Source organism: Mustela lutreola, chromosome 5, assembly GCF_030435805.1.
Source record: "Mustela lutreola isolate mMusLut2 chromosome 5, mMusLut2.pri, whole genome shotgun sequence".
In the NCBI taxonomy this organism is placed as follows: Eukaryota; Metazoa; Chordata; class Mammalia; order Carnivora; family Mustelidae; genus Mustela; species Mustela lutreola.
The window spans coordinates 152397865-152411960 of NC_081294.1; the positions used below are offsets into that span (position 1 = coordinate 152397865).

Sequence of the window (14096 nt, forward strand, 5' to 3'; positions counted from 1 at the left end):
TGTGGTGTTTTTGTAATAATGTGGGAATGGAAAGAAGATAGTGGAGCATATTTGAAGGATGGCAGTTGTCTGTCAGTTGTATCAAAAGAGACAAAAGTATTGAAATAAAGTCTGGAAAGGCAGAATATTTTGAATTCTAAAGTGACGTTTGAATGTTGTCTAAGCAGCAGAGTTGAGGCAGTGATGGGATAGGGGATGACATAGAATCATAGTTTTAAAGATAGTATAGGACCAGAAGTCATTCTGGATGATCTGCCAGGTCTTTACAAAGAATAGTTCTTTTTCCTGGATTTTCCAGTGTAATGAGAACTCAACTTTAGGAAGAATAATTTGATAGTGATAACGTAAGTTAGTTGTAATCTTAAAAGCATGAATACCAGTTATAAGAGTCCATTATATTAGTTGAGGAAAGGCAAAGTCCTAACTTAGAGTGATGTCTGTAGAAATAAGAAAGGGTTGTAGTGTGATTACATGGTTGTGAAACTTTTTTTGCTCCCCCAGTAGATTAAGCTCCATGATCATGTATTTCTTATTTTTATTCCTAGCACCTGGCATAGTACTTGGCACATGGAAGGTGATGAGTAAGTATTTGTTGAATGAATGATTCTGTGAAGGAATCTTCATTCCTTCCCTAAGGAAGGATGGTTCAGATGTACTGAGCTGCTTTTAGATTTCTCTTTTAGGAAAACCTGATTCTAGGTCATGAAAGAAAGAATGTTTAGTTCAGTTCATTAGTATAATGTGGTAGAGCTTACACGAGATGCTGCGAGGTGCAGACTGTGAGGTGATTGTAGGGACTTTGACGTTTGGACTTTAGGCAGATAGGCAGATGGGTCATCTTGGGTTTTAAGCAGGACAGTGATAGGAGCAGGCATCTATCTGAAAGGTGGATGTAGAGGAGGTTGTTAATCCTTGAAGCTGAGAAATGAGGAGGGTCTGAATGAACTCAGTAGCAGTGAAAATGGAGAAAACATTTAATCCTGAAGAGGTGAAAATCAATTGAATTTAGTGAAAAATTAGATTGGAAGAAATTGGCACTGAGGTTAGTGTCACTACCTTTTCAAATGTAATGGACTCTTGAGCAATATGGGTTTGAACTGCATGGGTCCGTTTGTGTGGAATTTTTACAGTACACTTCCGTACTGTATTTTCTCTTCCTAATGATATTCTTAACATTTTCTTTTGTCTAGCTTACTTTATTGTAAGAATGCAGTATATACTACATACAACATACAGAACATGTAATCAAAAGTGTATGTTATCGGTAAAGGCTTGAGGTTGACAGTAGTCTACTGGTCGTTTGGGGAGTCAGAAGTTACATGTGGATTTTCAACTGTGTTGTTTGGAGGTCAGCTGTATGCTTTAACTTGTAGCCCTAATTGGAGCCTGATCAGTCGCATCACAGGGTCTTTTTGCACATGAGTTTATTTCTCCCTGGTTTTCCCCTTTGCTCTGTCCCTCTCCTTTTTTTTTTTCTCCTCCATGTTTGAGAAAGAAGCAAAACAAAGAATGGAGGAGGAAATGTAAAAAGGAAAAGAGAGATGTTAAATTTAGCATTTTGTCAGTTGAGAATGGCTGTAACTCCCATTTCCTTGAAGAAAATTTGGCCAATATAATTAAAATAAAATGTTTAACTCCAGAGTGCCTTTTAATAAACGTTTTTGTATATGGCCAAAATAACATGATCACATATTTATTCACTAATATTTTAAATATGAACTAGGTATTAAATCTTTCTCCAGTTGTCCACAAAATGTCTTTTATGGCTGATTTGTGGATCCTCTGTAGGGACCATTGATTGCATCTGGTTATATCCCTTAATTCTTCTCAAATCTAAAATAAAATAGTCTTGACACCAGGTTGTTGAAGGCAGCAGACCTGCAGGAAAGTCCTACGTTCTCATTTGGTCTGATGGCTTCTTTGGCGTCATCTGGTCATTTCCTCTATTTCTTAATCAAGATAAACATTGATGTGTACTTCATGTTCCGTCATATTGTCAAATTGAGAGACAAAGTCAGTATCTGGTTCTCCCCCCATTAGTGTTGGTGAAGATTGATGAAGAAGGTAACCTTTTATTTCTCTGTTGAACGTTTTCTGCCTTATGATCAGAAAACAACTTGGGTGATGGTGTTACCTTAGCATTATACCACTACCAATGATTCATCTAATGGTTTAAACACAGTTGATAATCTTTGCCTAAAAGGAATTCTAAAATGAAGTTGCCTTTTTTTATTTGTTTCATTCTTCATTTATTAGCTTTCATTCTTGTAAGACTATTCAACTGGGGCCTTTTGGTCAGTTCTGAAAAGTGGTACCTGGTGAAAAGATAAACACTTAAATCTTTATCTTTAGTTATTAGTTTTCTTAGTTTAAAAGCTACCCCAGATGGTGGCTAATGTGCACCTGTGGCCTTCCCTTTCCTCACTTCTTCTTGCTTTCTTCATGCCTTGGTTACTGCAGTAGTTTTTTCCTGCTACCGATCCCCCCTTTACAGCACTGCCAGCTCTGTTTTTTGCAGCACTAATAGTGATCATTTTTCCATAGATTTTTGATTCCATTTCATTCTTTTATTATTCTTTTTGCTCCAGTTGTCACAGCTTTGGCTAGTGGAGGATCCCTTTTAGCTGGCTCCTGTGTCATGTTGGCTTAGGTTTTTGGCACTCAAGGATGTCTCAGGCTTTACGCATATTATACCTTTCTTGCCCCAAACTTGTAGTTGGCCATTTTACAAAGAACTTTATGTTTTCAAAACTGAAGTTTAGGGGTGCTGTTATTCCAGAGATAACATTACTTCTAGAGCATTTCACTATGTAGTTAAAAACAAATTTAAAGTCATGAGTGTAGGGGCGCCTGGGTTGGTTAAACATCTGGCTCTTGATTTCAGCTCGGTCATGATCTTGGTTCTGAGATCAAGCCCTGCTCTGAGCTCAGAGTGTGCTTATCCCTCTCCCTCCCTCCTCTGTGTGGACTGTTTCTCAGATAGATAGATAAATATCTTAAAAAATAAAATTATGAGTTTATATTAATATTCTCAAGTCAACTATGATTTTGTTTTTGCTTAATTTCTTTGACTTATAAATGTTTTCTTACCCTGAAAATCTTGGCTCCTAACATCTTTAACCTAAGTACTTATTTACTTAATTTTTTATGAAGTGAATAATCCAGTATAATACAAATAGTTAACATCATTATTTTCACAGCTGCTTGATTTTCCATAGTATGGCTTCACAGTAACTCATTTAACCATCATTCTTATTAATGCTCACTTAAGTTATTCTTTTTGTCATGAACAATGCTATAATGAGTAATCCAGAAAGGTATATGGTTGTATGCTTTGTTAGTAATTGCTTGTCTGAAGATGTCCTTTTGTTTGTTTTCATACTTGACCAAGTGTTTGAGTAGGGAATGTTTTTTAGTTAAGGTAAAATTCATATAAAGTGAAATGTATAGACCTTAAATGTACATTTTGGGTTTTGATAAATATATATATATACTAATATAAATCACCTTCATTTAAGATACTGAATACTTTCATCAGTGAGCAGAAGGGTAGCCATTGTTAGCACTGCAAATTCATGTAAACGGAATCTTTTGGGTCTTTTTCATTCAGTGTAATGTTTGAGAGTCATATATATATTTGTATGTATCAGTAGTTCATTCTTTTTTTTATTATTGGGTAGTATTTGTATGGCTGTATCACAGTTTGATTATCTTTTCATTGTTGATGGACATTTCGGTTATTTTCAGTTTTGGGCAACTATGAATAAAACTTACGCACATTATATAAATGTATTCTTTTTCTTTGGTGAATACCAAAGGGTACGTTTACTGAGTTACAGCATAGGTAATTACTCTCTTAGATATTACGTTATCATCTCTTTGGTTTTTCCATTAAAAAGTCTGTTTAATTTTTGCCAGTGTTTGCCTTTTGTTTTTTGTTTTTTTTTTTTTTAAAGATTTTATTTATTTATTTGACAGACAGAGATCACAAGTAGGCTGAGAGGCAGGCAGAGAGAGAGAGGAAGGGAAGCAGGCTCCCTGCTGAGCAGAGAGTCCGATGCGGGACTTGATCCCAGGACCCTGAGATCATGACCTGAGCCGAAGGCAGTGGCTTAACCCACTGAGCCACCCAGGCGCCCTGCCTTTTGTTTTAGTAGGAATTGTGTTTATGTATTCTGTGACTCTCCTTTTTTGGTCCAGTCTTGTTTTAGAGATTCTAGTATTCGAATACTTCTTCCCCTGCTAGGTCTACACTCTTACTTTTTTATCTCACTTTGTGTTGTCCCACAGTTGACTTCTTTATTTATAGTTTTTGTTTATTAGTGTTATGTTCTCTTTAACTTCTTTAAGCACAAGAAATAATTTTTTGTGGAATATTTTTCTTTTCTTTTTTTTTTTTTTAAGATTTTATTTATTTATTTGACAGACAGAGATCACAAGTAGGCAGAGAGGCAGGTTTGGGGTGGGGGAGAGCAGGCTCCCCGCTGAGCAGAGAGATGTGGGGCTCTGTCCCAGGATTCTGGGATCATGACCTGAGCCGAAGGCAGAGGCTTAACCCACTGAGCCACCCAGGCACCCCTGTGGATATTTTTTATTTCTGTAGTCTTTCTTTTTCTTTCTTTTGTAGTGATTTTGTAGAATCATTGTGCTGTGTGTGTTACACTTAACTTGTGTTCGACCACTCTATGTTGACTTGCTTTTTATTTAGGTAGGGCATGGGTGGGTTCTTAGGCACTTCTGTTGGTTTCCCATTAGATTGATTTTGAAGGTTAGGTGTAGATGGGGGAGAGGCAGGCTGTTGGCACACCTTTTGTCTATGAGTTGTTATGATTAGTGGATTTCAGCTCCCAGTTAGTGGTTGTTTTTGTAATTATGTATTTTTTTCCCATAGGGAGCATTTTTCAGATATTTGTCTCTGCTTTTGATTAAGTGTAAATTTGATTCCTGGCAGAAAAATAGCCCACAGGCTCCTATCCCTTTCCTTATGTCCCTATCTCCATTAGCTATTTTCTTTTCACTCTTAGCCAGAGGTGTAATTTGGGAACTATGTTTCTATTTGGGGGTATGGGGTGGAGTATAACTTTTTGCAAGGACCTTTGTGTATATGTTCATTCTAGTCTGCTTCTGTAGGTGTTCTTGTCTTCTTTTCTCTCTTAGATTCTGATAAATCCCTCCCTATGGGTTTTTATAAAAACCTTCCCTGTGATTCTTGTCCCAACCCCCTCACTGCACCTACACACGCATACACACACACACACACACACACACACACACACACACACACACACACACTCTCACACTTGCACACACATGCTCATGGCATTTCTGGAATTGTAGGGTAGAGAATATTTGAATTCCTAAATTTTTTTTCCCTATCCAGATGGCAATTATTCTAAGTTTATGGTATGCAGTTAGGATCCTCTTAGTTTAGATGCTCCAGCATAGTCTTACTAGTTGTGTTATGATTTGTAACTCCTGCTTTGTAACTTAGCTTTCCCATGATGGTTATAGTTGTTTTTTTAAGCCATTTCTTAACCCACTGAGCCACCCAGGTGCCCCTTTTTAAGCCATTTCTTAAAATATTTAATTATGAAAGCTTATCTTTCTGAGTTGGTAAATAGTATCCTGTGTTTCTTTAAGGTAAATAATTCTCCTAAGATAATGAAAAACTGTTTCTCTGAGATCTGGAGTGGGGAAGGACTTTATGCTGCCAGGATCAGTAGTGACACCTGGGCTTGGATTGGAGGAAAAGGGGATTGAGACTAGTCAGGCGCTCCGTACCTGCTGACTCTGGCATAGCTGTTTTTAAAAGTCTGTTGTAATCCTTGGCAGTTTTCAGGTCTGTTTTGGAAACCTTTTAGTCTAAGATAAAAATACGGTATGTCACTGCAGATTATTTAGAGGAGAGATCTGCCTGTTGATTTCAAAGTCTTGGGAAACATCCCAAATTGTATACATTCTTACACCCTTTCCTCTACCAGCACTGTGTTTTGCCAGACTCCCCCTAAAATAGGGGAAGGGTGTTGCTCAGTGGGCAGATGTGCTCCTCTTGCTGCTCCTGAAAATAGTTTGCCCAATTTCCTACCTTTTTTAAAAAATTTGACTATAGTTGATACATAGTGTTACATTAATTTCAGGTGTACACTATAGTGTTAGACAGTTTATGTGCTACCATTTCTTTCATTCTGTCATACACTCCCTTCCCCCCACTTTCAAATCCTCACTCTCAGGATTTGGAAATAAAGATCTCCTTGCTGCTTTCCAGTTTAATGAGCTCTCTTAAATTTTAAGATTACCCGTCTCACATTACCAAAACCAGGAAGTGGAGTGGTTGGCTACCTAGGCAAAATTATGACTCTAATGGAATGACACCAGGTCCTGAGCCTGGTTTTCAGATTTCCTTTTCTTTCTTTTTATTTTATTTTTTAAAATTTATATGAGAGAGATAAGGGGTGAGAAGACTCCTTGCAGAGGAGCGCAACATGGGGCTCAATCCCAGGACCCTAGGATCATGACCTGATTAGAAGGCAGATGCTTAACCTAAACTGAGCCACCCAGGTGCCTCTGGTTTTCAGATTTCTTAGCTCAGTAACACTTTTATCCATTCTCTGACGTGTGATCCATCTCTGGACCTTGATTCAAACTAAGTAAGCTCATATGTGGTTGATAAATCAGACTTCTCAATTTCCACAAAGAAGTCAAATAATTAATAATAATAGGACCAAAATACTAACCTCAGCTGGACAGAGCCAGTTTCTTACCATTGTTAAATTTTACTGGGGGAAAGTCAGCGAAGATCAGATTTTTTTTTTTTTTTTTAAGGTAGAATCGGGTTTGAATAATGGCATTTGGATGATGGGCTGTTCTCATCGAGCTCTGATAGTCTGACACATTTTATGTTTTCTAGGTTGTTCTTGGAGTATTCATTTCATTCAAAAAGGGCACTTGCTTTGCCAGATAGTCCTCTAGAATAGGAACAGTTTCTGACTCTAGCTCTCAGTGTTAGGTATTTTTTTATCATCAGTCTAAAAACTTTAGTCATTGTATTCTGTTCTCAAGAAGTTAACATGTAAGAGAATAGTTTGTTTTGTCAATAGCACTTAACAAAACAAAAAAATAGATGTGCTATTTCTTGTGCAGATGATTTGTCTCACCATTTATGTTTTTTCAAGCAGCTTTTAAAGGATTATTTACCTCCTTCTGTATTTTGACTACCAGAGCCCATTTCTGTTTCAAAAATAGCTCTATTTCCCTTCATTAGGGAGGCAGCATAACATAGTCAAAGTTGCTTTGACTTTTTTCCAGTCTTTTTTTTTTATTGTGGCAAATACATGTAAAATTTACTGTTTTAACCATTTTTAAGTTTAGCATTCAGTAGTATTATATACATTGATAATGTCGGTTAACCATTAACCATCATCCATCTTCATAATTCTTCTTTTGTAAACTGAAACTCTGCACACGTTCAGTAACTTCCTTCCCAGCCCCTGGCAGCTACCATTCTACTTTCTGTCTCTCTGAGTTTGACTACTTTAGTACCTCATGTAACTGAAATCATACAATAATTGTCTTCCTCTGATTGGCTTATTTCACTTAGAAAGTAGCTTTAGGGGCACCTGGGTGGCTCAGTTGTTAAGTGTCTGCCTTCGGCTCAGGTCATAATCCCAGTGTCCTGGGATCGAGCCCCACATTGGGCTCCCTGCTCAGGGGAAAGCCTGCTTCTCCCTCTCCCTCCACTGCTCCCCTTCTTGTGATCCCTCTCTTGCTGTCTCTGTCAGATAAATAAATAAAATCTTTAAAAAAGGTAGCTTTAATTTTTAATCGGACACAAAGCCAGACTCTCTTACTTCTCAGCCTTATGATGATGGTTAAATTGCTTAAACCTTTTTGGGCTTCAGGTTTCTGTTGGTAAAATGGAATTAATTCTGATTCTGCGGGAAGAGCTAGCAAAAGACTAAATCTAGTGAGATAAGAAAACCAATATAAAAGGTACACTGAAAGCCAAATGAACAAATGTGTCTACATGGAGTGATCATTTACATCAAACACTGAGCATAGGGCAAGCAAAAAGAGGTCTGAGAAACAAGCGCTGGGTATAACAGTGTGAGGTCACTGGTTTTTTTCTTGGCAGTTTTTGGTAGAACGTTAAAAGTTCATACTGATTTGAATGACTAACTGGGGAAAGAGGACTAGAAGAGAGAGTGTATATACAACTCCTGGGGATAATTTTTTTGGTGAAGAGAATGAGAAAAAAGGCTGGAGGGCAAAATGGGGTCGGGACTTTTAAGTAGAGGAAATAAAACCATGTATATATATACTGAAGGTAAAGATCTAGTGTAGAGGGAAAAAGTGATGTAGGAGAGAATTGCCAAGTAATATCCTTGAATAGGCAAGATCATAGGGTGGGATTGAGTGTTCAGAGGGCAGGCACTTTGCCCTACTAAAAGAGAGTGTAGATGGGTGGAGGTGGGAGATCCTAGAAAGGGCTCTTGTGTTTTCTGTTTCAGTGAGAAAATAGAAGTAAGAAAGAGACAATGAAGGAATAAGTGTTAGAGGTTTGAAGAGAGAAGTCACGTAGCAGGGACTAGGAGAATTCAAGTGTAATTTCCTGGAGCATAAGTAATCCATTTGAGGTAAATGATTGCTGACTGGCTCAGTTTAGGTTCACATGGTGGTAAGTTTTTCTCCAGCTATATTTAGCTGAGTAGTATCCAGAAAAGGTAGAGAGTTGGCTAAAGTGGGTTTGGGCTCATCCAAGTGAATAAGGTGAAGTGAGACTCAGTCAAGGAGTTTGGGATAATGTGCAAAGGGTGTGAGATTTCATTTCACTTAAATATTTTGGAGGGTATTGATAACATAAGGATTAAGGAAATAACTGCAAGTGAAATGAATGATAGTCCTTCAGTATCAACTTCTGTTTAGTACTTCAAATTGTCTGATTCTCAGAAATGGTTTTTACACTTGGTTTTTCCAAATATACCCAAACAGGTGTATGTAGTGCATTTGATTGCTGTGCCTTGTAAATTGTGTGATCCATGTCAATTTCCTTCTGTCTTGTTTTTTTTTTTTTTTTTAAGATTTTATTTATTTATTTGACAGAGACAGATCACAAGTAGGCAGAGAGGCAGGCAGAGAGAGAGAGAGGAGGAAGCAGGCTCCCTGCTGAGCAGAGAGCCCGATGTGGGACTTGATCCCAGGACCCTGAGATCATGACCTGAGCCGAAGGCAGCGGCTTAACCCACTGAGCCACCCAGGCGCCCTCTGTCTTGATTTCATGTGTCATGTGTTTGTTGAAGAAATTGGGTCTTTCTCATCTGTAACTTTCCGTATTCTGTATCTGGCCAGCTGTATTTCTGTAGAGTTAAGTTAAAAAAAAAATTTTTTTTTTTAAAGATTTTTATTTATTTATTTGACAGACAGAGATCACAAGTAGGTAGAGAGGCAGGCAGAGAGAAGAGGGGAAGCAGGCTCCCTGCCTAGCAGAGAACCCAATGCGAGACTCGATCCCAGGAACCTGAGACCATGACCCGAGCCGAAGGCAGAGGCCCAATCCATTGAGCCTCTCTCAGGCGCCCCTCTTGTGGTTTTTTTTTTTTTTTTTTTTCTTAAAGAGTGAGAGACAGATTGAGAGAAGAGAAGGTCAGAGGGAGAAGCAGACTCCCCATAGAGCTGGGAGCCCAATGTGGGACTTGAACCTGGGACTCCGGGATCATGACCCAAGCTGAAGGCACTTGCTTAACCAACTGAGCCATCCAAGCTGCCCTCTCTTGTGTTATTTTTAACATAGTCCTTTGTCTCCTGTATTTTGTTCAGCTGGTACCAGAAGTAGAAGGGCTTGATATGATTCACATTCAATTTCTTATTTTTAATATGTTTTGATGAGGGGACCAGGGCATAGGTAATATTGGCATATAGATCTAGTTGTCCTAATAATGAAATTGGTCATTGGGTTGAGGTCTCATAACCTATATATCCATTTAATAATTTATCCATTGGATTTTTTTTCACCTAATGCTTTTATTAATCATTGTGATCATGGTGATCATTGCCTAGATCCAATTTTTTTTTCTACTAGGGGTTGTGAAATAGTGATTTTCTAATTATGTGACTCTTTCTGTGTTTATTAGCTGGAAATCCGTTAAAAACATTCCCTTATCTACTCAGTCATTCTTTTATGTTCATGTTGTCTGACCTGTGGCTACTGGTTGCTTCTTCAGACTTTCTGCTGCTTTATGGCCACAGCATCTTTGTTAGCATCCAGCCCTGTTTTGTATTTTTTTGATCCCGGACCTGAAATCTTCCATTTCTCCAAAAGTCCCTAGTTCTTTTTGTTGGGAAGTAGTATTTAGAGATCGTAATACTAATGTGTTTACTTTTAAAAAGATGTCATTGTTTTCGTTATTTGGTTCTTCAGAATACTGATTGGATTTTTTTAATTCAACAGGCATGCCCAAAGAAAAATACGAGCCCCCTGACCCTAGGAGGATGTACACAATCATGTCCTCTGAGGAAGCAGCAAATGGAAAGAAATCACATTGGGCAGAGCTTGAAATAAGTGGTAAGACCTGCATGCATAAATTTATGGTATAGAAATCAAGATATGGTAGAAAATTAAGTTCTCTAATGCCAGTACACAAAAGAGGCAGTGCTGTATTTTGCCAGTGCTAATTTATCTTAGAGGTGGGAAGGTTCAGTGGCAGGAGCATAGTTTCAGTCAAGTTCGAAACCCATTCATTGCTTATTCTTTAAGTATCTGTGTCCTTTTATAAAATGGGAGTAATAACAAGGATGAGATGAGAATAACATCTCATGGTATATGAGGTTTGTTCTGATACATAATTCTCTGGTGAGGTAGGGTCGAGCTTTTGTATTACAACAAATTTCCAGTGGGGTGGGAAATGCCTGTCCTAGTATAGGTTCTGTGATAGATTTGTTTCTCCTTATTTTCTCCATTTGTTTTTCAGTCTGCATCTACAAGAATGGCCTTATTCAGAAACACAAAATCTTAAAGAATTTAAAGCAGATCTCAAAGTTCCCTTCTGCCTCAATGCAGTCTAGACATAGAGAAATAGATGAACCTCCGGAGATATTCCCATAGTCCCTACGAGTGGGCATGCAGCCTCTTTTTTAATACTTCAGAGATTGTGACGGGAATTGTTACCTCTCAAGGCAACTAGTGCTAAAGAAGTTGTGTGTGAATGTTGGCCTGATGGGCCTCTCCATATTTTTCTTCCAGTCTTTCTTGATTTTAGTCTTCTGAAATAATGAAAAACAAGTTTTCTCTTCTTTTTCCTGACTGCCGTGGATTTTTTTTTTATTTATTTAATGCAGCGAATATATTGAGCATATGCTATGTGCAAAACATTTTGCAAGGTGCTGTACTTGGTATATGGAAGATCAATAGATGGGAAAAAAAGCATACTCCCTGTTATTCTGGAGCTTATGAATATCAGTGAGAACAGAGTATACCAGTATGCATCACTAATAGACAGAAAATAACTGCCAGTCTAGTTAGGAAAGTATTTATAGGAAGCACAAAAGGAAGTAATGATGGTAATATTCTTCCTTTGTCAGCTCCAAATTTCTGATTAACCTCTTAACTCTCTGGCAAACCTAAACACTCTCCCTGGGTACCCACATTAGTCTCTCCTGGTTCCCTCTCTCTCGAGGTTTTTAGAGTGCTGGTGGTAATTAATTTCCTTCAGTTTCATAGAGTAGGTGTGGTAGAGTGAAATTTTTCTTTTTTCTCCTCTTGTCAGATTTGACTTTCTGGGTCAGGGTAGCCCAAAAGGAAATAACACTCTCTGATTTACCAGTTTCCTTTAAACCTTTAGGCAGTCACCCATTCCTGCTTTCCCCTTTTAATTTCCCAAGGATTGGTATTTAATTGTATTTTTCTCTTTTTTTTTTTAGATTATATTAGAAGTTTTTATACATCCTTTGCTTGTAGGGAAGTTTCCTTTTCCTTACAATGTCAGGATAAGTTTAGAAAGTACTCAGTGAGATTATATCTCTGAGGTTAAGGGGATTCTCCTCTACTCTTCCTCCCTCTCCCTCGTGTTGGGAACCTCTTGGCAAATTTGAATCACTGTTTTCTGCTTACTCTGAGCTTTGGGAAGAAATCTGTGTATGAGATAGGAAGGAAGTATCGTATTAATATCCTGGAGGATAAACTGTTGGTTGAAATAGGTCTGTGGAACATGGCCTTGTAATAAAGTCACTATCAGGGAGATGACTTTACTGTCTTAGCCAGACTTTAATACATAAGCTCCTTTGTGTAGAAATTAAGACTGACTTCAGTTCATGCAAAGTCATTCATGTAAATGCTTTAGCACCAGTTTCTTAAGATTTCCGTTATGCAGAGTTCTAGGGATCTGAGGTCTTCGAGTCCTAGACCCACAGTTACCTCATGTACTCCTCTGGTTCCAGGGAGAATGGGTGGTGAGTTCTTTTTGCCCTTTAGAGGTAACCAGATAAATCAAATGACTACTGGTCATTTACTTTTTAAAGAAAGCTTTTTTTTTTTTTTTTTTTTTTTAATTGTAACATGGAACACATAAAACTGCATAGACAAATCTATTAATGAATGAGTATAAGGCCAAAAGCCTTGTAAAACCACTGTCCAGGTAAAGAATTAGAATTTTTTCATCCACCCAGAGCCCCTTCCAGTGAGCTTTAATACCAAATTATGTATATCTAAGGATTATAGTTTAGTCCCCTACCTCCTATTTTTATTTAGTCTGTCTTCATTTACAGCATCCCCTTCTCTGTTGAACTGGGGTGGTTTGACTTGTTTCCCCACAGTCTCTGCTTTGCTTACTGAGACTCGTGCAGTTTCATATGTTTTTCATCCCCTACAAATGGGCATCTGGATGCAGAGGCTTGATCAGGCCTGTGCAGGGCTGTAACCCCTGTGCAGGGCTCAGCGTGGTGCTGTGCTTTTTCTTCAGACAGTACATGAAGTCTGAAGGTCTTCTTTTCCACTGATGTTTCAGTGCTAGAGCCATTAATTCCTTTAGGGTTGCAAAATAGTGATACTCTAATTCTTCTTCTTTTTTTTTTTTTTCTTTACATTAAGTGAGGTACATCTATAAGGAGATGTTTTTCCTTACTGATTGATTTTCCAGCGTACAGTTTATGTAGGAAAGACAGAAAAGAAAGTTTTGTCTTTTTTTCTTTTTTCATTTTATTTACTAGTTTTCAATATAAACTATCACCCTTTGAGGGTGACTAGGTTATTTATTTATTTATTTATTTATTCTTAAAGATTTTATTTATTTATTTGACAGAGAGAGAGATCACAAGTAGGCAGAGAGGCAGGCAGAGAGAGGGGGGGAAGCAGGCTTCCTGCTGAGCAGAGAGCCCGATGTGGGGCTTGATTACAAGATTCTGGGATCATGACCTGAGCCGAAAGCAGAGAGAGGCTTTAACCCACTGAGCCACCCAAGTGCCTCGAGGGTGACTAGGTTTTTTAAAATGTCATTATTAATTGCTGTATCTAAATATTTGAGTTCCAGGTGTACGTCATGAATTGTAATTAACTGTGATGCTTACATTTTCCTGTTGTTAATTAATGGGAGAGCTTCTTAAATTATTTCTCGGTTTTTGATACAACCCTAATTTGTCTTTGGTAGTGTGATATAGCAAGATTTTCTTGACTCATCTGTGTATTTCCTGCCTCAAACCTGGAATATGTAATTTTTTCCAAGAAAAAAAATTTTTTTTAAAATTTGGAAATGATATTTCAAGACCAGAATCTCTGTTGCTAGGGATGCTTGTTGCTATTGGGTTGGTCATTGTTTCTAGGTCTTTCCATGGGACAGAACAAGGAAATAGGACTATACATACTGTATCTTTTTATTTTATATATAGAGAGAGAGAGCGAAGGAAAGAGAGAGGAAGTCATACATATTTATGATGGAAGGATATATATTTGTGATAATAAATACATGCTTAATATAAAATATTTTTAAATATATAAAACACATTTGTATATTTATAATTAAAAATCTTATAAAAATATACTGACACTTTTAATTCAGATTTAGAAGAACAGGGATTTTTAGTTAACCTTTTCTATAATTACATGTGTGTCT

The 14096-nt window shown here is 37.6% G+C and overlaps 1 protein-coding gene across 4 annotated transcripts in view; it reads left to right on the plus strand.

Moving 5' to 3' along the window:
- The window catches only part of CNOT6 (CCR4-NOT transcription complex subunit 6), a 72186-nt gene that overhangs the window by 13832 nt on the left and 44258 nt on the right, over positions 1 to 14096 (plus strand). For 2 of the 4 annotated variants that reach the window (XM_059175952.1, XM_059175955.1), the window contains exons 2-3: positions 546 to 581; positions 10445 to 10558. In XM_059175952.1, the coding sequence (XP_059031935.1) occupies positions 578 to 581; positions 10445 to 10558 (118 nt within the window). In that variant the 5' untranslated portion in view covers positions 546 to 577. The remainder of the gene's footprint in view (positions 1 to 545; positions 582 to 10444; positions 10559 to 14096) is intronic. The other 2 variants (XM_059175954.1, XM_059175953.1) reach the window with 1 other exon arrangement.